The sequence below is a fragment of the Sceloporus occidentalis genome, unplaced genomic scaffold (assembly GCF_023333645.1).
Source record: "Sceloporus occidentalis isolate IW3139 unplaced genomic scaffold, rSceOcc1.0.p SCAF_1, whole genome shotgun sequence".
NCBI lineage: Eukaryota > Metazoa > Chordata > Lepidosauria > Squamata > Phrynosomatidae > Sceloporus > Sceloporus occidentalis.
Window position 1 is genome coordinate 69,732,592 of NW_028316981.1, and position 21,191 is coordinate 69,753,782.

The 21,191-nt window shown below is 39.3% G+C and overlaps 1 protein-coding gene across 1 annotated transcript in view; it reads right to left on the minus strand.

Annotated features, from left to right (window-relative positions):
- Window positions 1-21,191, minus strand: part of STAB1 (stabilin 1) — a 146,290-nt gene that overhangs the window by 44,265 nt on the left and 80,834 nt on the right. Inside the window, exons 30-42 of the mRNA XM_089524356.1 lie at window positions 19,901-20,012; window positions 18,472-18,549; window positions 17,702-17,800; window positions 15,929-16,036; window positions 14,546-14,677; window positions 13,746-13,874; window positions 11,757-11,813; window positions 10,655-10,750; window positions 8,766-8,961; window positions 8,422-8,517; window positions 6,191-6,236; window positions 4,411-4,490; window positions 1,276-1,401 (exon numbers count right to left, since the gene is read on the minus strand). Coding sequence (XP_089380482.1) covers window positions 1,276-1,401; window positions 4,411-4,490; window positions 6,191-6,236; window positions 8,422-8,517; window positions 8,766-8,961; window positions 10,655-10,750; window positions 11,757-11,813; window positions 13,746-13,874; window positions 14,546-14,677; window positions 15,929-16,036; window positions 17,702-17,800; window positions 18,472-18,549; window positions 19,901-20,012 — 1,355 coding nt within the window. The remainder of the gene's footprint in view (window positions 1-1,275; window positions 1,402-4,410; window positions 4,491-6,190; window positions 6,237-8,421; window positions 8,518-8,765; window positions 8,962-10,654; window positions 10,751-11,756; window positions 11,814-13,745; window positions 13,875-14,545; window positions 14,678-15,928; window positions 16,037-17,701; window positions 17,801-18,471; window positions 18,550-19,900; window positions 20,013-21,191) is intronic.

Consider the following 21,191-nt stretch of genomic DNA (forward strand, 5'->3'; position numbering starts at 1 on the left):
TGGACTGGTTTTGAATTGGTGAATTGCCTCCATAATGTGAAATAAGGAGTAATGAATGCACAAATAACATGAAATAAAGGGTAATGAATGCACAAATAACGTGAATTGCATAAATAACATGAAATAAAGGGTAATGAATAAATAAATAATATGAAACAAGGCAAAACCACGGGAACCAGAGGCAAGCCCCGTGGGAAGTGTAAAAAGGTCATGATCTGATTCTGCCCTCACTGCACATGTGCAGGGATGCTAATTCGAATTCTAGACTACAAAGGGTACGTACTCATATGATAACTTCTTTTGCATTCGCACTACTTTGGCTTTGGGATGGGCACTTGTTCTTCCGTGCATTTGATAACCATCCACATAATAGTGTTCATTTTCGAATTGCTTTCTTTTCTTTCAAAATTGAGAGACATTCCTCCCATGTAATAACATCCTATGACTCTAAAGACCAGGGTTTGATTCCCAGCTTGGCCATGAAATCCACTGGGCGACCTAGGGCAAATCACATGCTCTCAGCCTCAGGTAAAGGCAAGCGAAACATTCTCTGAACAAATATTGTCAAGAAAATCCCATGAAAGGTTCACTTTAGGGTTGCTATAAGGCAAAACGACTTTCAGGCACTCAACAACAGCATAAGATGTTGCTGAACTGCAGCTCCCATCAGCCCTGGCCAGCACAGTCTATGGTGAGAGGAGCTTCAGCCCAACAAAATCTGGAGAACTAGAAGTTGCCAAATCCTATGTTACACAATATTTAAATAAGCCTAACTCATCTAGGAGACAAAACTTGAACTCATTCCAATTGCAAACCCTGTAGGCAATCCTAGTACCAGCTAGATAGGCAACCTCATCCACTGCATAACAATTACAATCACTTACTCTGCCCCTCAGCCTGACCTACAAGTGAAAGAGCAGTCAGTTGTTTAGGAGAATTGGTGTGATGCAGGGACAGAATCAGAGTTTGGTGAAGTAACTTTTTATACCATAATTCATAGAATCCCCAAGCTAGCTGTCTGTCTGTCTCCAAAATGTTTGTATCCAAAATGGGATACAAGGCCATACCTGGGGGGGATAAAAGGGTGTCAAATACCAGGCCTGCAAGTGGCACAGGGAGACTTACCGATTTCATTTATTATCTTGCCATGAATATATAATTCCATTTTGAACACCCTCTAATGTATCCTCTTATGCGTCTACAGATATCTTGCCCTTTTCAGTTAAAATCAGAGCTATCCACTATTTCAAGTTCTTCAAACAGCATGATGCTCACCCCGGCACACAGTTCCATCTCCAGCATAGCCATCTTGACAACTGCAGGTTCTTTCCCCAGGCCCGACTTTATTACAGTTGGCATATGCAGAGCAGCCACCATTACCCATTTCACAGGGGTCTATTTCTGTTTTTCAGAATGAAAGAAATCAGGTTATTTTACAGAACGGCATCACAAACATATAGCACAAAAACTTCAAAAACATCTTCCAGTCCAAGACTATGGCTTGCATACTAAATTTCATTTTATGACTGGAACACTCACAGAGCATTTGCCCTTAGAAATCAGGACCCCCCCTAGGGAATGGTGTGAAATATGGTGCAGGAGGCTGAAAATGAAGGTGAGAACTGAAAGAAACCCCACACTCACATAAATATGGGGTCAGTCAAGATTCCAACCAATGCTTTGCTCATGCAGCATAACATTTGCCAACTACTCTTTATCAGACCCACATTTTAGAAGCTGGAACTTCTCTTCCTTGTGGAAGATGGACAGCAATACTATATCTAGACTTTCAGTCCTGTGTTCTGACCCTCTGAGGTATTCCCATAGAATTTCCTTTGTTTGGGACAAGTTGATATGACTCCCACCCTTAATTTAGAACAAACAAATTAAAATAATCCTTTCCAGTTTAAAACAAGAAAACCTGTTACCTTAGAGGAATTTTGAATATTAGATCAACTACTGAACATCATCAAAGCAGCTTGACAATCATGCATGGTATGTCACTATATCTTATAGCTGTATCAGGTAGCATTGCAAATATCAGTGAGCCAATTCTTTTATTTGGCCATGGGCAAGTATGTGTGCACTGTGTGAGAAAATATGGGCCAGTCATCTGTAATTGAGCCTCCTTAGAGGAAGCTGAGTCCAACCTGGACACCTTGGTTTCATTTGCCTCCAGGACCAGCTGTGGCTTCCATATTAGTTGGGTGGCTTAAATGTCAGATCAAAATCCAGAGGAGACTCACCCACCCACTGAAACAGAAGTCTCCAGCTACTTATTTGGCTCCAGTTTCATCAGCCTGGTTCTAGCACCAAGCTTAATTGATCTGAGCAAGGCAGCATGTATTTTATATAGGTTGAGACTCCCTTATTTGAAATGCTTGGAACCAGAAGTGTTTTGGATTTTGGATTAAAAACAAAACAAAAAAACCTCTAGCATACCTATAATTACATGTATGTATAAACCATATATACTCATCTATAAGTCAAAAATATATGCCCAAAAACTGACCCCAAAGTCCCAGGTCAACTTATTTATGGGTCAGTATGGTTACGTGATAGCAGCTCTTTCAGATTTCCCCATGCAGTAAGGAGAGCAGTTTCTTTCTCTCTTGAGCCAAGCAGAAATAGTCTCGCACTGCTGCTGTTTGTGGAGTGAAGGCTGAAATGAAGGCTGAGATGATGATGCAAAAAGCCTCAATTAGAGTCCCTCTTGCCATGCACACATACACACACACACACACAGAAGGAGTCTCCAAGTTTTACCCTTGACTTATCATGGGTCATGGCAAAATCTATAATTTGGCTCCAAAACCTGCCCTTGACTTATACATGAGGTCAACTTATAATCAAGTATATAATATCTTAGAGATGGGACCCAAGTTTAAACACAAAGTTCATTTATGTTCCATATGCAACTTACACACATAACCTGAAAGTAATTTTATACAATATTTTTAATATTTTTGTGCATGAAACACAGTTTGTGTACACTGAACCATCAGAAAGCAAAGGTATCACTATCTCAGCCACCTATGTAAAAGGTTTTGAGTTTTGGAGTATTTCATATTTTGGAATTCTGGATAAAGGAGACTCAACTTGTATTGTTAGTTTTGTCACACAAAACACTAAATCCCTATTAGAAAAACATTTAGGTAGTGTGAATATGCAGATACTTAACAAAATTTTCCTCAGGCTGAAATTCTGGTTAGACTTCATAATCTGAATCTGTTCATCTTCTGGTTGAGTGCTTTCAAAAACCAATTTTATGCAAAACAAGTATGTCTGATTAAAATAGGCTTGTCTCATTTATTCTGATAATTAGGGAAGATTCTAAAGAGAATGATAACTGAAGAGGAGCTATTTAAGATGTTCTGCATCAAGATGGCATAATAATTTGATCATCTTGGCACTAACTATTTGAAATACGTGCTATTTGCATAATTACCAATCATGACTGGAAGAGGAATAAAGAGGGTAGGTGGAAAGCAGAGTTGTTTTGTTGTATCCTTACTCTGAATTTGGTCTTTTCGTTTGTCAGTGAATTTGTATTTGGACTTTATCCTTTGCAATGCAGAGAACATTTTAATCTCTGTTGTGAAGGTGTCAATGTGACATAAATAATGTATCTATACTGCACAGCATTTCTTAAGAAACAGAAAGGAGAACATTCTGTTTAATCGAAATATCTATATTCTAGGACTTACTGTGGCATTAGAATCATAGAATCATAGAATAATAGAGTTGGAAGAGACCACAAGGGCCATCCAGTCCAACCCCCTGCCATGCAGGAAATCCAAATCAAAGCATCCCCGACAGATGGCCATCCAGCCTCTGTTTGAAGACCTCCAAGGAGGGAGACTCCACTACACTCCGAGGGAGTTTGTTCCACTGTTGGACAGCCCTTACTGTCAGGAAGTTCCTCCTAATGTTGAGGTGGAATCTCTTTTCCTGCAGCTTGCATCCATTGCTCCATGTTCTAGTCTCTGGAGCAGCAGAAAACAAGCTTGCTCCCTCCTCAGTATGACATCCCTTCAAATATTTAAACAGGGCTATCATATCACCTCTTAACCTTCTTTTCTCCAGGCTAAACATCCCCAGCTCCCTAAGTCATTCCTCATAGGACATGGTTTCCAGACCCTTCACCATTTTAGTCACCCTCCTTTGGACACGCTCCATTTTCTCAATGTCCTTTTTTAATTGTGGTGCCCAGAACTGGACACAATATTCCAGGTGGGGCCTGACCAAAGCAGAATAGAGTGGCACTATTACTTCCCTTGATCTAGACACTATATTTCTATTGATGCAGCCTAAAATCGCATTGGCCTTGTTAGCTGCTGCATTGCACTGTTGACTCATGTCCATTTTACCATGAATGATTCATACATGGAAAGCACTAGCCAGCAATACCTGTACAATAGGTTCCATTCCCAGTATATCCCGCTGAACAGAAGCAAGTGGGTCGGGAAACAGTAGAGTCATTGATGCAACTGAAATGAAGCAAGAAAGAGTTGAGACCAAAGATGAAACCAAATTCATTCAGTAAGATGTGAATATGATAAAATGGCCAATTCTATTTCTCAGAGACTTGGAAGGCATTATTATTTGGGGGGCAACATTAGGCTTTTTTAGAACCTCTACCCAAAATTTGGGTAACAAATCTCCTGCTAGTGATACAGCGGTAGTCAATAGGGCCAACATCCATAATTGTTATAATTATATAATTCCATAATCACAAAAAGTCAACATGGTTTTCAGAGAAACAAGTCATGCCAGACAAATCTTATCTCTTACTTTGATAAAATTACCAGCTTGGTAGATGAAGGGAATGCTGTGGATATAGTATATCTTGATTTCAGTAAGGCCTTTGACAAGGTTTCCCATGACATTCTTGCAAACAAGCTTGTAAAATATGGGCAAGACAACATAACTGTTACATGGATTTTTAATTGGTTGACCGGCCGAACCCAAAGGGTGCTCAACAATGGCTCCATTTCATCCTGGAGAGAAGTGACCAGTGGGGTTCCACAGGGCTTGGTCCTGGGCCCAGGAGGGTACAGGAGTTTGGCGGGGAGGAAAGCAGTGCCCGCCAAGTAATTCAGCTCTAGAATTCCATTTGGGTCTCTGCGCAGACATGAAAACTCATTGTGTGAAGTATAAGGATCACAAAGAAGAAGCCATATCTCTATATATGTTTGCATTTGAAGGATATTATTATTATTATTATTATTATTATTATTATTAACCTGCTCTTTTTCCCGAACTGGGACCCAGAGCGGCTCACAACACTAAAAGAACATACAGTTAAAAACACAGAAAGTGATACATTAAAACAGAATTAAATTGTTACAATATTAGAACAGATTACTTATTAAAAGAATAAAAATACAGTTAGAAAGATAAAATTTTAAAACACTTAAAATGATACTATACCCTAAGCCGGTCCTTTAAGAACTTTCTGCTTTTAAAACCCTGCCAGCAGAAGAAGGTTTTAACTTGCCAGCAAAAGGCCAATAAGGAGGGGGCCATAATGGCTTCCCTGGGAAATGAGTTCCAGAGTCTAGGGGCAGCCATGGAAAAGGCCCTCTCTTGTGTCCCCACCAGCCCTGTGTTTGTGATGGTGGTGGGATGGAAAGAAGGGCATCTCCTGAGGATTATAGAGCCCTGGATGGTTCATACACAGAGATACAGTCTGCCAAATAGCCTAGACCTGAGCCGTATAGGACTTAATAAGTCATAACCAGCACTTGTGCCTGGAAACAAGCAGGCAACTGGTCAATAGGGGCACTGTGTGATCTCTATAACCTGCCCCTGTTAACAGCCTGGCTGCAGCTCTTTGGACCAGCTGAAGTTTCTAAACACTCTTCAAAGGCAGTGCCAAGTAGAGCTTGTTACAGTAGTCCAAATGGGATGTAACCGAGGCATATAAATTTAAATTTACAGCGCTTTATAAATAAAGGTTAATAATAATAATAATAATAATAATAATAATAATAATAATAATAATATACCACTGAGGCCAGATCTGGCCTCTTATGCACAAACTATGTGTGAGGGCATTTTAGTAGGTTGCAAAGTGACTTTAAAAGAGGGAACAATTAAAAATGTGGAAAGCCAGTTCCCACCTTTTCCTATTTTAATAAAATAAAATATGTACATGTTTTATTGGGTGCCCTGGAATTGTACTTACTTGGCATGCTCATCACATGTGTGATTACAGAGATCAGTTCCAATTTCTGCAAGAGAGCATTTTGTTCAAATATTATTTTCTCAACAAAAATCTGTTGCAGACCATTTTTAGTGTACTTATATCTAGAAATTAGAATAAAATTAGGGATTTAAGCACTGTCAAAATGCCTGTACCATATCACAGAATGAATTTAAGTATATGTTTGTGTGCTGTCTGTCTGTCTGTCTGTCTGTCTGTCTGTCTGTCTGTCTGTCTGTCTGTCTGTCCATCCGTCCATCCATCCATCCATCCATCCATCTAAACAGATCATTTGCATGGGCTGCAAACTATGGGCAGAATGCAAGAGGGCATCATTTTTGCATTTTCCTCTAATTTTGTAATAATAATAAATACAGCAAAAATCAGCAGCAACAACAGAAAGAACCTTGACTTTGAACTATATAAGCTAATTCTAATTTTAACTTCAGGTGTTCTATCTGAATCATAATCAAACTTCATGACAAATTTAGGGCATTTTTTGAAGAGGTGCTAGCTCAAGTGGTGAAAGATAGCTTTTTAAAAACATGTTTGGGCTTTATTTCCAAGTCTGACTGCTGAGGCATACATCTCTGAGGAAATCCCATTACAAGAGAAAAAATATGTTTATGGTAGAGACTACGCATTCCTTTAATTCAGGAGTGAGAGTTGTGTGGCCATCCAGAGGTTGTTGAACTATACTTTCCAGCATTCCTTCTGCTTAGGACTTCTGGGACTGCAGTTTAACAACATCTGAAGGGCCAAGCAATTCCCATCCCTGCCTAAATATATAGTTTGACTCAGAAACTGCTTCAATGTGAGATCCAAAATCCAAACAAAAATCATGATTGTTGAGGAAACAAATTAAAAAAAGAATCCCATATACTTGTGAGCTCACTAATTCAGTGCCTTCTGAATTTTCTAATATTCTTCTCTGACAGTGAACATTGAATGAACTCTGACAGTGAACACTGAGCTATAAGGAGAATCCATTATAGAAATGAATGGAAATGAAATGAATAGAAAAGATAAACACTAAAGGTACTGAGATAACATTACTACTACTAAAACTTAGTCTAGTTGTTTGGCACTTAAAAATATGCGAACGTTCAGAATAGCGAGACAATATATGATAGGGATAACAATTGTCCTAAGTCTAATATTTAAAAATTGGCCAGTCACCTACCACAAAATGCCTGGGAGCAGAAAAATGCCTTAGCATAGTACTAAAAAGTAAATGTGAGGACCATGAGACTTTCTGGAGTTGGGGATTAAAACTAAAAAGACCCTTTCCTGGTCACCACTCAATAAGACTCTCTCAGGGGAAGTTCATGAAAGAAAGCCTCAAGTCTAGATCTCAGTATATATACAGATTCATAGAAGTGTTCTATCAAATATAGGGCACTAAAGCTATGTAGGGCTTTATAGATGAAAACATGGTTTCTAGTTATGTGTGAACTGGGCCTGACTCTGACTGTTACAAACCTGGGATACTTTAAACAGTAGTTCTTAGAACACAGGCTTAATCCTAGACTTGATGCTGTACCAAACAATAATATTTCAACAACTGCTTAGCTTGTCCCCTGTACCTGCCTTTTGCACTTGTGACACTCCATTTATATTTTGTTACTCTGGTTTATCCTCTAGGATATCTCACTGGATATATCCATAATCCTCCTATTTTGTCATCCTATTTGATTTTCCCAAATAAATCAAGAACTGCCTGGGAACTGCTTTGGTAGCTATCTTGGTAGCTGTGTATCTTAAAAGTTAAGCATGTCCAGGGACCAATTTTCCCTCCCTGAAACCCACTGCAGGCTGCTCCGTCCATAAAAATTAAACTGTAAATGGTGAGAAATCCCCTTCTTACTTTTAAACAAAACAAGTTGTTGGGAGGGGAATGTTCTGCTAAAACAAACAATATAAAAAGATATTACAGTTAGGCTTCTGAAGGCTCTGGAGGACTTGAAAATCAGACAGTGTGGTGGTGAATGTAGCCCACTTGCCAGAAGTTGCTGACCCCTACTTTCTAGTTACCACAGAATTTATTTGTGTCTCTCTGTGTGTCTAATTTGTTGCAACATGATAATATGGCATGGCTGCTTTTCTTTAATGTGTCTCATAACTTTTTAGAATTCACTCTGGTTTGGTAACATGATGATTTCACATCCACAAAGACTGTCAGCTCTGTACACCCAACAGATTAATTCACTCACCTTGATCACAACTGGGCCCCTTAAAGCCATGATCACATATGCAGCTTCCATTGCCCAGCAACCCATCATTGCATTTCCCATGCTTGCAGCTGCATTCTGTGAAGAAAGAAACATTCTGTCATCTATCAGACCTGTGGATACATGGCTAAGATTAAGGCATCCTGAATTTTCCCCAGCTTCATAACCAGCAGAACCCCCTTTCTAGCTGAAGATGACAACTTCTTTCCTACGGAGCTTAAGAGAACAATAGAGATAATTATTTCACAAAACATTCGCAACAACAAATAGTACTCCAGCTGCAAAAGCAATACAGAATTTCATTACAAGAATCCAGCCATCCTTACCTAATGTGCAGTTAGCTCCATATCTCCCTGGCTGACACATCTCACAGGCAGTGCCATGGTAACCTTCTTGGCACTGGCATTCTCCACTGCCATCAAGCCCATCCTGACATACTCCACTTCCAGAACACCAGTTGCCTGGTTCTCCTGGACACATCTCACACATATGTCCATAGTAGCCTGGGCAGCAGACAGAGATCTTGGGAAATAAACAGACTATTGTCAGACGCCTGAGACTAGGAAAATGCAGATTGCTATATAGCCTAGAAATAATTTTTAAAATTGGATTAAAAATGTTTTCAAGATGGCATCATAACTGCATGACACTGCCTAGTATGACGACAGCATTTGGATACATTTGTTAAGTGTATAATATTGTGTGGTGGGTGAAGGATGCCATTAGATCAGCACTAACAGTGACAGCATGAGCTATGTTATTCTTATAAAGACAATGGATACTTAGGAGCTTATTGCACAGCTTTAAAAACTGATTTACTGCTCCCAAATTGAATTTTAATTTGGGCTGCATTCGCATCCTGTCACATGGATTTTTGCCGCTGAATCCACCAGGTGGGTGCAGCACATGTAACTTCCAGATAGAATGCAAGTTCAGCCGGCTGATTTGCAAAGCCGGAAGTTTCCCGGTTTTGCACATCAGCCAGCTGAACTCAGATTCTATCCGGAAGTTACATGGGCTGCACCCTCCCAGCGGAGTTGGCGGCAGAAATCCATGCAATAGGATCAGTATGCAACCTGAATTAGGATTCAATTTGGGAGCAGTAAGTTGATTTTTATAGCTGTGCGATAAGCCCCTTAGTCACTGTGCCTGAAAACACCAGACATACAAACACATATAGAATAAATATACAGACAGGTAGCAGTAGCACTGACAGTGGTAGCATAATGAATAATCAGTAGGTCTAGAGGCACAAATCCTTCCCTGAGCTTTGGTCCTGAAGTGATTTTTTATTCCATTACATATCTTTCAGGTCCTTCAACCCAGAGCAGCAAGTGAGGATGTCACAGTTGGAAAAAGATCCCTACTTCCTACACAACTTGTGGGTTATTCACACAGTAAAAATAATCCAAGATGAATCAGGCTTAAATTCCCATTGTTCACATTCATCCTGAATGCATCTGATTAAGTTGTGTGTGTGTGTGTCAAAAACACCATTTAATCAAGGATAATCGATATTGGGTCCCCCCAAGCTTTTTTTTTTAAAAGATGTACATCGTCAGTAGTGTGAATAACCAATGCAAATAGTTCTGAATAGACCCAGGATAAAATGTTGTATGCCTTACACATGTTCCAAATGCATGTGAATCATCAACTCCATCTTTATTCCAAGGCTTGCACATGTAAGCAACTGAACATGCAGAGATGTGCATCAATGCAGTTCCATAGTGTGAATAACAAACCCAGAATATGTAAGATGATTCCCATCAATGCACTGAAAACAACAACATCTGAATGACCTCTTAATGTGTATCCACACTGCAGAATTAAAGCAGTTTGATACCCCTTTAACTGCCATGACTCTATCCTACAGAATCCTGGGATTTTTAGTTTGGTAAGGCACCAAAGCTCTCTGACAGACCCAGTTGAATATCTTACGAAACTATAAATCCCAGAATTCTGGTAGTTAAATTGGTATCAAGCTGATTTAACTATGCAGTGTAGAATCACCTTTAAATAAAGAAAATCTATTCACCACATACTTGCCTGTAGAAATTGGCTTTCATTGTTCAAGTGCAAGGGAAGGAACAGTTTCCGCACCTCATGTGAAATTCATATTAATTTTATTGTGGCTGGCCTCAAATGGATTGGTTATGCAATATGCATATAGTCATTATGTATTTATATACATATATAATAAAGCTTGCTTGCTTACTAATGAAACTTTGACGCAAGTGAAGTGACAGCCAACTAATTTCATGGTTCCAGACTTGTACTGACAGTGAGGAAGAGTACCTTTCCCTGGTGTTTCCTGTCAGTTAAAAAAGAATATTGAACTCAATCAGTGCATAAACAAATACATATTCCCAACTGGAATGATCAAGAAACACTTAATTTTTTAGAACAAACATATTTTATTTACACTCCTGTGAAGACCCAGGTTGGCACTTGTTACCAGTCTTTTTCCAGGAAAAAAAAATCAAAGTGCGAGTTATGACCTGCAAAGCTTTATACAGCTTGAGCCTGGGCTATCTAAAAGGCAGAATTCTCCCATACAAACCCAGGCATTCAGATCAGCAAAAAAGACCATTCTCTCCTCTCACATTCAGAGATGTCTTTGGTGAGAACGTGAAAGAAGGCTTGGTTGTTGCTTCCTAGCTGTGGAACTCCTTTCTAAGGGAGGCTAGATTGGTTCTCTCCCTGCTGACCTTCCAAAAGCAGGCATATATCTTTTTATTTATGTGTTTTAAATTTTTTTTTACACCCAATTGTATTTTAATATGTGAAATTATTTTCTGCTTTAATCTAAATGTTTATTAGTCTTACTGAAAGCTGTCTGGAGTCCCATTCTGGAACATAGAAAGATAGTTTTTGAGCTGCCTCTCAGTAAAACCACTAGAGGCTAAAGAACTTATACCTTCAAACAGGGCCACTTTGTGGCTTGGCCAACATGTGAGCAGCAAATCCAACCTTGATTTTACTGCTGCTCCACTCACAGGTACTCTGAGTTGATGGGAGCTCAGCCTGTAAGTCCAGTATCAGCAGACCTCCTGATATTCAGCTTGATGCAGATGGAGGAGGTATAACCCAGAGATAGTCAAAGAAAATGTTAAGTTTTTGTAAAAGCTTGCATAAAATCCTTTGGTAATCTCCATGCTGTCTTTGTTGAGGATGGAAAGAGTGAGAGGATTCCTCCTCCCCCCTTTGAAAAATAACAGTATATTTTTGAAAACAAAAAAACCTGGGCAAACAAATTAACATGGTTTCAGTTTCCATTATCTTGTGAAGTGAGAGCTCTGAAGCAAAGCAAAACTTACTGCAAGCACTGATCCTGCTGGGCACTTGATCTTTCTGTCACACTTAGCACACCTGGACTAGAACACAGAAAGAAAAGGGGGGCGGGGAGAAAGTCAGTATGACAAGAAGAGACTAGGGGGATTATCACACCACTTTTCCGCCCAGCCCCAGCAGATAATGATCCCCAATTAGCAGGCATTAATCCTCTTTTGCATTAGCCTCCCAGCCTGAGGCTGGCCATCAGCACAAAACAATACACATGCAAATCACTCCTGCATTCCCAGGCTCACACAGTATATATACACCCAACTTTTTCCAGGCAAAGCATTCTCTGAAGATGCCAGCCACAGATGCTGCCAAACGTCAGGAAGAAAATCTTCCAGAACATGGCCACATCGCTCGAAAAACCATGGATGCCGGACATGAAAGCCTTCAACTTCACAATAATGATTTCTACTACATAAGTGGCCAGCAGATCATAAGAGGGCAGGATTCCAAAGGCATTATAAATTATTATTTTTAAAAAGCTGTGATGATGACTGACAATTGTTGGCCCTCTATATCCAGATTCCTTATCCATGGATTCAACCATCCACGGCTTGAAAATATTCCAAAGAGATATAAATTCCAAAAAGCAAACCTTGATTTTGCCATTTTTTAAAAGGCCACCATTTTGCTATTCCATTGTATATAATGGCTCTTATATATCCACAGATTTTTTGGTATCTACAAGGGTTCTTGAAGCCAAACCCCAGCAGATACCAAGAGCCCACTGTATGGTCTCAATGTCATTGGCCATATTTTTAAATTGTAGTGTAGAGACACCTGTTATTCCTGCTCCATTCCCTGTACACAGAACTACTATCCCCTCCCTCACAAGCTACTTCCACCCATGTGCTAATTCCTCTTCACTCAAGCATTTTATAAAGGATGTCAAAAATCACTCACTTTCCATTTTGTTCCATTTTTAGAAACCCTCTCTAAATTCTTCTCCTATTATTATTTTAGCTTTTTTCTACTTGCAGAGAATTCATGCATTCAAAGTATGTTTTTTGTAAACATTTTAAAAGGTGTGCATTTTATATACAATTTTCATGTTAATTAAAATATGTGTGCACACATTTTTCAAATATGTGCTTTGTTTGTCGTTCACATCTTTAAAATGTATGCTTTGCATATTTTATTTTAGTGGAACAGGCCATAAATATTGCAAATGTATGAGTTTTGGAAGCAGGATGTACTTTTCTTACAATGAGAGGTATGAAATGCAAATTTTGCAAGAAATACAAACTCAATGAAATTCTTCCCCATGCCTGCTTTTTCCTAAATGGTTTCAGGTTTTTTTGTGGCATCCATGGTTTAGCAATGTATGGATCTCTAGATCCCTAATGAACACCCAAGTTTGCACATATAAGAATATTCACTTTTGAATGTTGCAGAATATCTGTGATCAGCAGTAATAGGCTGATTCTCAATGAATTGGTTGAAACGCCACTATTTGGAGTTCTCAGCTATCCTGTTTTGTACAGAACATCCCCTATCTGGGATCCCAAAATCTCACCCCATATCAGGGTGATAGAGGATAGTTGAAATCCTGTATCTGACTGTAGGTGCCAGCCACACTCCTACCAGACTGGCCCCCAGCAATTTAGTATGCATTCAGCAACCAGGCCTTAAATATCAAATGTCAGAGCTCTGTTTACTGTGATTATGGCTGGCATGGCACCACTCTTCTTCCTCCCCAGCCATCTGTGCTGATGTTGAGTAGCTCGTAAAGGCTGGCCTGCCATCATGAGATTTATATGGGTTTTACGGCTTCTGTGAGATTTGAAATCTCTTGGGAGACCTGAAATGTCATGAAAAACACTCCTCTCAAGTGGCCTGCTTCACAATCCAACTAATATTTCAAGAGTGTAAACTCAGGTTTAGCCACAAGGAATTAACTGTGTAATACTGTAATACCAGTAAGCTTAGAACAAAGACGAAATGACAGATTTCTAATGCTTTACCTTTTGTATTGTTGTGGTATTTGTATTACAACGATTTTTCTGAATTTGTAGAACTTGAGAAATGCTAATCAAAATCCCATTTCTTGTTTCAAGAAACTGGCCATTCAAGAAGACCTTGTTTACATATGCCTGCAAGAAGAAGGGACAACAAACAACAAGGCCTACATAAAACACAAAGAAAGAGCCATGGCTTCAGCATTGTCCGACAGGTAGGACACAAAGAAAGAACAGTTTGCATTAACGTGCCAGCATTAGAAAACATGGAAGAATATCGTTCTATAATCTACAATCATATACCAAATTCCAGTGGGCTACAACCAATGTAACTGGCAGCACTGACATTTTTGCATTTGTAGTTGCCAACATATTAAATATTAGAGACTGATTTTCCAATTGATTTCACACAATTTGACCAGATTGTTGAAGAGTACAGTGCAACTGCATTTTACGTAGGCGTGCCATATGTGGGTTTCAGCATATGCTGAAAGCTACGCCGGAAGAGCCTGTCGCACACCCTGGAAGAACTAATGGGGTGTGCACCTGTGGCGCATGTGCACTGCCATGCGCGTGACCCCCATTACTTCCTATGGGGCTTTAGCATACGCTGAATTTCCCTCTACCTGGAGGGATCCAGAACGGATCCCCACGTAAGGGGAGGACGCACTGTAAGTGATTAAATGGTTACAGTTGCAGTCTACAAGAAACACCATGAAAAATGGTGTCAGTCTTCTATTACCACTTTCGTTGTTTGTCTGATCACACGTTGTGCAATGGAAGCATAATTTGTCAGTCATTCTCACCTCAGTTGTGTTCTTGTAAAACATCAGCCAATAGGACATTCCTAACATGGTGGGTTTGTGAATTCCACTTTTCAGGTTTTGGGGTAACAGTTTCTCTCCAAGTATGATATGATACTGTATGGTCTCATTATCCTAGAAATTAAGACCCATAGTAAATAAGACATTAGTTCATTTGTTTTAAAAAGATCAAATTCAAAGAGGCAACAATTGCAAATATGGACACAAAAAAGTAGTAGATAAGCAGTAATTCATACTGATAACCAAACCTGTGTCTAGCTGTATTTAAATAAATGGCTGTTGGGTCATTGGTTTGCTCAAATACACCTTTTGCAAGGATCTTTTTACTAATTATTATTTGTTTAAAATTATAATAGAAAAGGAATTACAGGCTTCAGCACAATCTCATTACAATCACAAGACGTAAAAAAAAAATGTACTCCCATTCAACAAGTTGAGGTATATTGTCAGAAACAAAATGCTTTTCTCAACCTATCCGTGTAAATTTTTGGTGTAGGGATTTGCAATTCACATTGATCAACACACACTGGCTGGACTATATGAATGTGCATAGAATGTCAGAATAAGGAAAGATAATTCCAAGGCTCTCTTTAAGCTATATATGAAAGCAATCTTTTGTAAATGACTGAGGAACAGTGAGATATTTACATATATTAAAATAACTCAAATTTAAAAGGATTTCAACTATTTGTTCCATAAACAGTACACAGTTACTTGTAGCCACAATGCAGTTCTAGATCAGGCCGTGTGTGGCTGGAGAGGGACCATGTTATTGTCATTTTTTTAGCAGAAAATTTACTTTGGGGTGAAGTTTTGTGTTGTGATGCTTCTTCAGCCTCACCCTTCTTCAAAATAAGTGAAAACCACCCTCATTAGAACATCAGTGGGATGCAGGGAATGGAAAATAATCTCCAGACCCTTTGCATATGCCTACACCCTGCATTATATGCCAGTTTGTTTTATAGCTTTGCAAATTATAAAACATCTAAACAGAAGAGAGATCTCTGCAAATCTGGATATCAGTTGTTCCTCCTGATTTCACTTCACTTCTCTCCTAGGAAGTTACAGTGAAATAATGCAACTACCCATCATACAGTTACTCATATTTAAAATTCATTAGACACAAAGTGGAAAGCACAAAATGACCCTTGCCAATTAATTAAAAACATGATTTCACAAGACTGAAACCAAAATCTGCTTTAATGATGTAGCATCACCCACAAAAAATGACAAGTCAACAACAGTAAGTAACATGTCAACTCAAATGCAAGTTCTAATGAATTCAGTAGAATTTATCCCTCAGCACAGAAATGTGATCTAAGTGTATGTGTTGTTGTTGTTTTCCTGAGGAAGGGCGGAACTTACCAGTCGTGTAATATTAGATGCCTGGCAATATTTCTCAATTGTACTATTTCCTGGGACAAAAATAGTATATTTTTCAGATGATTCAATCTGTCCAATCAACTGGTATTGCTGAAAGTTTCACAAAATTATAATTAGTAAGCAAATGTGGTCAGTAAAGTTTACAGAGTAAGCAAAAACAAAAGCCTACCAGAAACACTTAGAAACATCTAGAAACATGTGGAGCATTTCAAAAGAAATTGATTCAGTCTGAAAAGCATCTATGGGCTTTGCTATACCCTCCAACATTTCACAGAGGAAAACTGTGATACAAGTGGTCAAGCAACATCGCAGTGTGGTCATAAACGCAAAAATTATTAATTATTAAATATCAATACACAAGCTAAGAAGGGCTGCAGCAGTTTGCTTTTGTCTGAGCCTACAGGGAAAGGCAAGATTCTGCCCCCTCCTCTCTTTCTCTCCTGCTGAATTAATGGAATGGAAACTACATTTGGACTTTGAACTTCACTCGCATCAATTGAAATAAGCCAATGACAAAAGGGGGAAAGTGGGAGTAGCAGGGACAAACTGGCATATTTTTAAAAAAGTGGGACAACAGAGGATTAATCAGGACTGGCCCTGCCAATTTGGGACAGTTGAAGGATATCAAAATAATGTTTCATGGTATCCTTAAGAGTGCAATTAGAAATATCCACATTTTGCAGATAAATAGAAACCTTTTTTTAAGCCAGGCATAGGAAACCTCTGTCCCTTTAGATATTTCAGATGACAACTCCACAATCTCTCTCATTATCAGAACTGGGGCGGGGGGGGGGGGAGGAAGGGAGGGGACTGGTAGGAGATGTAAGCAAAAACATTAAGAGAGCCATTTCTTTTCTAAGCCTACAAAATATGACCTGGGCAGATGTTGAAAACTCTTTTTAACAAAGAAAGCACTATCAAATCATTGCTTTCCCAATGTAAATGACAATTAGAATTATAAAGGATGTCACACATATTTCTGCTCTTTTGGTGTGTTCTTTGGTATTTTTTGTTCGTATCACTGGGAGTAGCACATAACTGGGTGTGTGGGAAAAGATATTTCCTCCTCATTTCTCTGATACACATGGAGGTGCTCCCCTGCTCTCTGTTCTAAGGAAGAAAATATGGGAAATAGGAATATCCTCTAGCTCCTTTTCCCATTTTACCTTCCTTTAGTCGATGCTTTGAAGGACAGTTCTATTCCTTCCTGGATCTGATAAGTTCAGTTTATGAACCCCACAGCCCCCTTCCTTTTCTTTCTTGTTTCATTTCAAAACAAACTTGGGGCTTGCTACTGGTGCTTCTACACTCCTTCCCTTCCCCAGTAGGAACCAACACAGTGCCCTCAAAAATAATAAACCACAGAGCAGCTCTACTCCCCAAGTGCACTAAAGGACTTGTCTTTTCTCTGCATTTTTAACTCATAGCAGCTTTAAAAGGAATGAAAAGAAAACCCTAACCTTTTCTCATTAAAGGAAGCTGTGTCACAAAACTGACTTCATTGCAGACTGGCAAATGAATGGATTGTGATGCCTTGTGAAGCCTCCTTGAAAAATCACCACATGCAACCAAATGAGGATGCTATAAAAGCTTTATCTGGAATTGCCTTGAGAGACTTCCAGGTTTCACTTCCTAGGATCTGTCTAAAAATGTTATCTTTATTCCTTGCATTCATCCAGACAGACTTGTAGAATAGTTAGTAAGTTCAAATTATTTAAAAGTTACATTTATATTTCATCTAGAGGAAGCCTTTACCTCTAGTAGCTCTTTGAACCTACTGAAGGAAGGTACCGTGCTAAGTTGCTGCTGTAGACTAGGAGCACTTGGTGGGATGTCAACTGATGGTAATAAAACCTGTATACAGGAAAATGGGAAAACCAAGTTCAGGCTATTGCTGCTTTGTGTGCCATCATTGAAAATGTTGGAAGTAAAGAAGCATCAATGCATATGTAAAATGGTTAGGGGGAGAGGGAAGCTTAGATAATGTCTATTCTTTGTTTCCCCTCTCTTGGACTATATACTCAACCTTTTTGCTTCCTCCTTACCTATTGAGGTTACTCTCCCTTTCCTCAAGAGGTTAGTCACTCCTTTTGTTCCCTATGTCTTGGAAGGGAGCAGCCATGGGGCTCAAATCCTAACAATGGGAGCTGGTTAACCCCCCCCCCCCCGCGCAATACATTACAGTCAGCTTTTAGGGGCTCTTGTCAGCAAGTATAGGTCAGTCTTTTGTCTATCTCCTTTTCTATCTCAAAATGGATTTACTAAGACAATAAATCTTTGCTTTCTTTTTACCTTTTCTTTCTTTTAAAAAGAGCATTTTAATTACTTGGTCTTTAGAAGCCAAGGAATGGATTCCTCTCTACAACTTGTTGGAATTGTTGACATCTCTGCTTAACAAAGGTCTCTCTGGACAATGCTCAATATCAATATCATATTTTGGAAAAAAGAGTCTTTCTAAACCCTACACATCTCTCAACCACCAGAACAGAAAGGGACATATACCCAGTGCACTCTAATCAATGTACCTTATCAATGATATAAATAGTGCTGTTGATAGCAGGGATGCCACCCCATATAATGCTTGCATTCTGAATTTTGACATCCTGGAAAGCAAATAGAATTAAAGTTAATGATTGTTATTAGTCTGGAAAGAATTAAAGTATCCTTCATGAAGTGTACATAAAAATGTCTTGGCAGACATGAATCTTTAAATTGCACAACATCTGACTCTTCTACTTCACAATGTATACGTAATGCCAAGAAAGCTTTTTCTTTAGCCAAACTTTTATATTCAATTACCATGAAGCTTCCTGTTCCCCTTGCAGAAAAACAACCCAAACCCCATTTTCCCTACACAGCTGATTTTCTAGTTTTCACATCAGAGGTCCACTAATATAAATTGCTACCAATAAACAAACCACTGGGAGGAAAGATGTCAGCATAGATACGTTTTAGCAACAGTCTTTCTAACCTCTCTAGCACAAATTTTTTCAGAGTAGTGGTGGTGAGGATTTTTGCATGACTATATCAGACCCTGGCATCTGGCATTCTGCCTGTTCAAAAGCATAAACAAAGGACACAAACAGGCAGACACTTTCCCTATTGCATTGTGGAGGATTTTATTGATTGGCTGTATCCATCATATTGTGGGATTACCTCTTAGATATGTCATTAGAAGGTTAGAGGGGTCAAGCTAATAAGCTTATGGCTTTGATCAGATAAACATCACAGCCTTGAAAAGTTACTTTGGGGGACTTACCAACATGGCCACTAGCTTGTGGATGCTGGCTACTCTAGCTTGGGCTTTAGGGAGTTGTGGTTCAAAGCAGTAACTTCCCCAAGGTCTGCTAAATATTCTGTTTTGATTTTTGACACCCATGGCTTGCTTGTTCTCATGTTATAATTCAGAGAAAAGTAATGCATAGAGAAAAGATATTTGTCTGTAGGTTGACTAGATTTCCTTGTACCTCTGACTAGGCTGACTGTATTTCAAACCCTTCTAGTTTCTCCAGTTTATACTTGTATTGTGTATCCTTAAAGTGAAATTATTTAAAATCCTTTTTGGTAGTGGTGCCCAATGTAAATATAATAATATTGGGCCTACACAAACCAGGCACTTTGTGCTGGCCCATGGGCAGAGTTAGGGTGCAGTGTCCGCACATTGGATGCCCCAACCCCAGGGCACCATTTTGGCACATGCCAGTCTATACAGCGCACACCCTCTGGTGTTACATCCACATGATGCAGCACTGAAGGGGAGTCATAAAGCCATACCGCCACGGCTATAGCACCCCTTGGAGAGCCCAAAAAGGAGCTGATTTTTGCGGCTCCCTTTTGCACTCTCCAGAGGCTGGATCAGGGCCGCAGCGTGAGGTGGCCACAGCCCCAATCCAGCCAGTAAAGGGGTGGTCTGTATAGCCCCATTGTTAGTATTATTGTTTTAAAATCTCTTACCCCATTTCTATTGTTTATCATCCACTTGATCCGTGGATTAAGAGTAGATAGTTTCTGGCCCACATAATTCTTGAGTTTCTCAGTAGCAAAAGAGCCCTGGAGAAAGTGGGATCTACAATAAAGTAAGGACATAATTTTTAAATTCTTCTACAGTTACATTTTTAGATCTTTTCTTTCCATCTAACCCAGACCAGAAGTTCTCAGTTCTCCAATGAGTCCAGTAACTCAATGAATGCATCTGCTCCTCCATCAAAGACTGACAGATAGTGGGTGCAAAGGAAGACTGGACTTTTTTAGTACTAAGAGCGGTTCCACACTGTGCAGCAGATTTTTCTGTATGCATAACTGCATTTCCTGCAACAAATATGTTAGGATAGCATTCGTATCCATATATGCATCTGGATATTCTGGCTCAATCATGATTCTCAGGCATACATGTTTTCTGTGTTTTCATCTGCAAGAAATGCCAATGTAACACTAGTATATAGCAATAATTCTGTATATTAAACAATTTGCATGCAGTTTACATACATTTTCATGCTAGAGGGTGTTGCATGATACTGGGTCAGACCAAAAGTCCACCCAGTTCAATGTCATCTATATGCCTTTGCAGCACCTCCCTAGGCTTTCAGTCCAATCTGGAGATACCAGGGAGCTTTGGCATGCGAAGACCGAAGACACCCTATTCAGCCTAATCCTCAATAATTAAAATGGCCGAGGGTAAATCTGTACGCCAGATTCCAACCCTGGTAAGTGTGCCAGAGCTGCTCCATCTCCTTCTATAAGCTCTTCTTTTCCTTACGTTTCTTCTTGCCTTCCTTCCTCGTTGGCCTCGAACAGACAGGGCAAAATGAATGGCCAGTATGCATACTGTGTGACCCTTGACTGGGAGGAAGTGATTTATATGTTAATCTATGTCCTATGTGAGGACAGTAGAGACCTTCTCACGGCCTCAGGACTTTACCACATACCGTGCAGCTGCAGACAAGTCTAAATAGGGACCACCAAACACAGTGTTCAAACATGAATCATGGAATACAAGAGACACTGCAGACTGGGTCAGCCAGAAAAATCTTTTCAAAAGAAAAGAAAAAGAAAAAGAAAAGAAAAGAAAAAGACAAAGGAAAAAAAAAGAAAGAGAAAAGAAAGAAAGAAAGAAAGAAAGAAAGAAAGAAAGAAAGGAAGGAAGGAAGGAAGGAAAGGTGAAATGTTTGTAGGGGTGAATGAAGATTGAATTGTTGGTCTTCCATAGGACACTTCTCAAGAAGCAGAGTTCAGGGTATATGTTTTG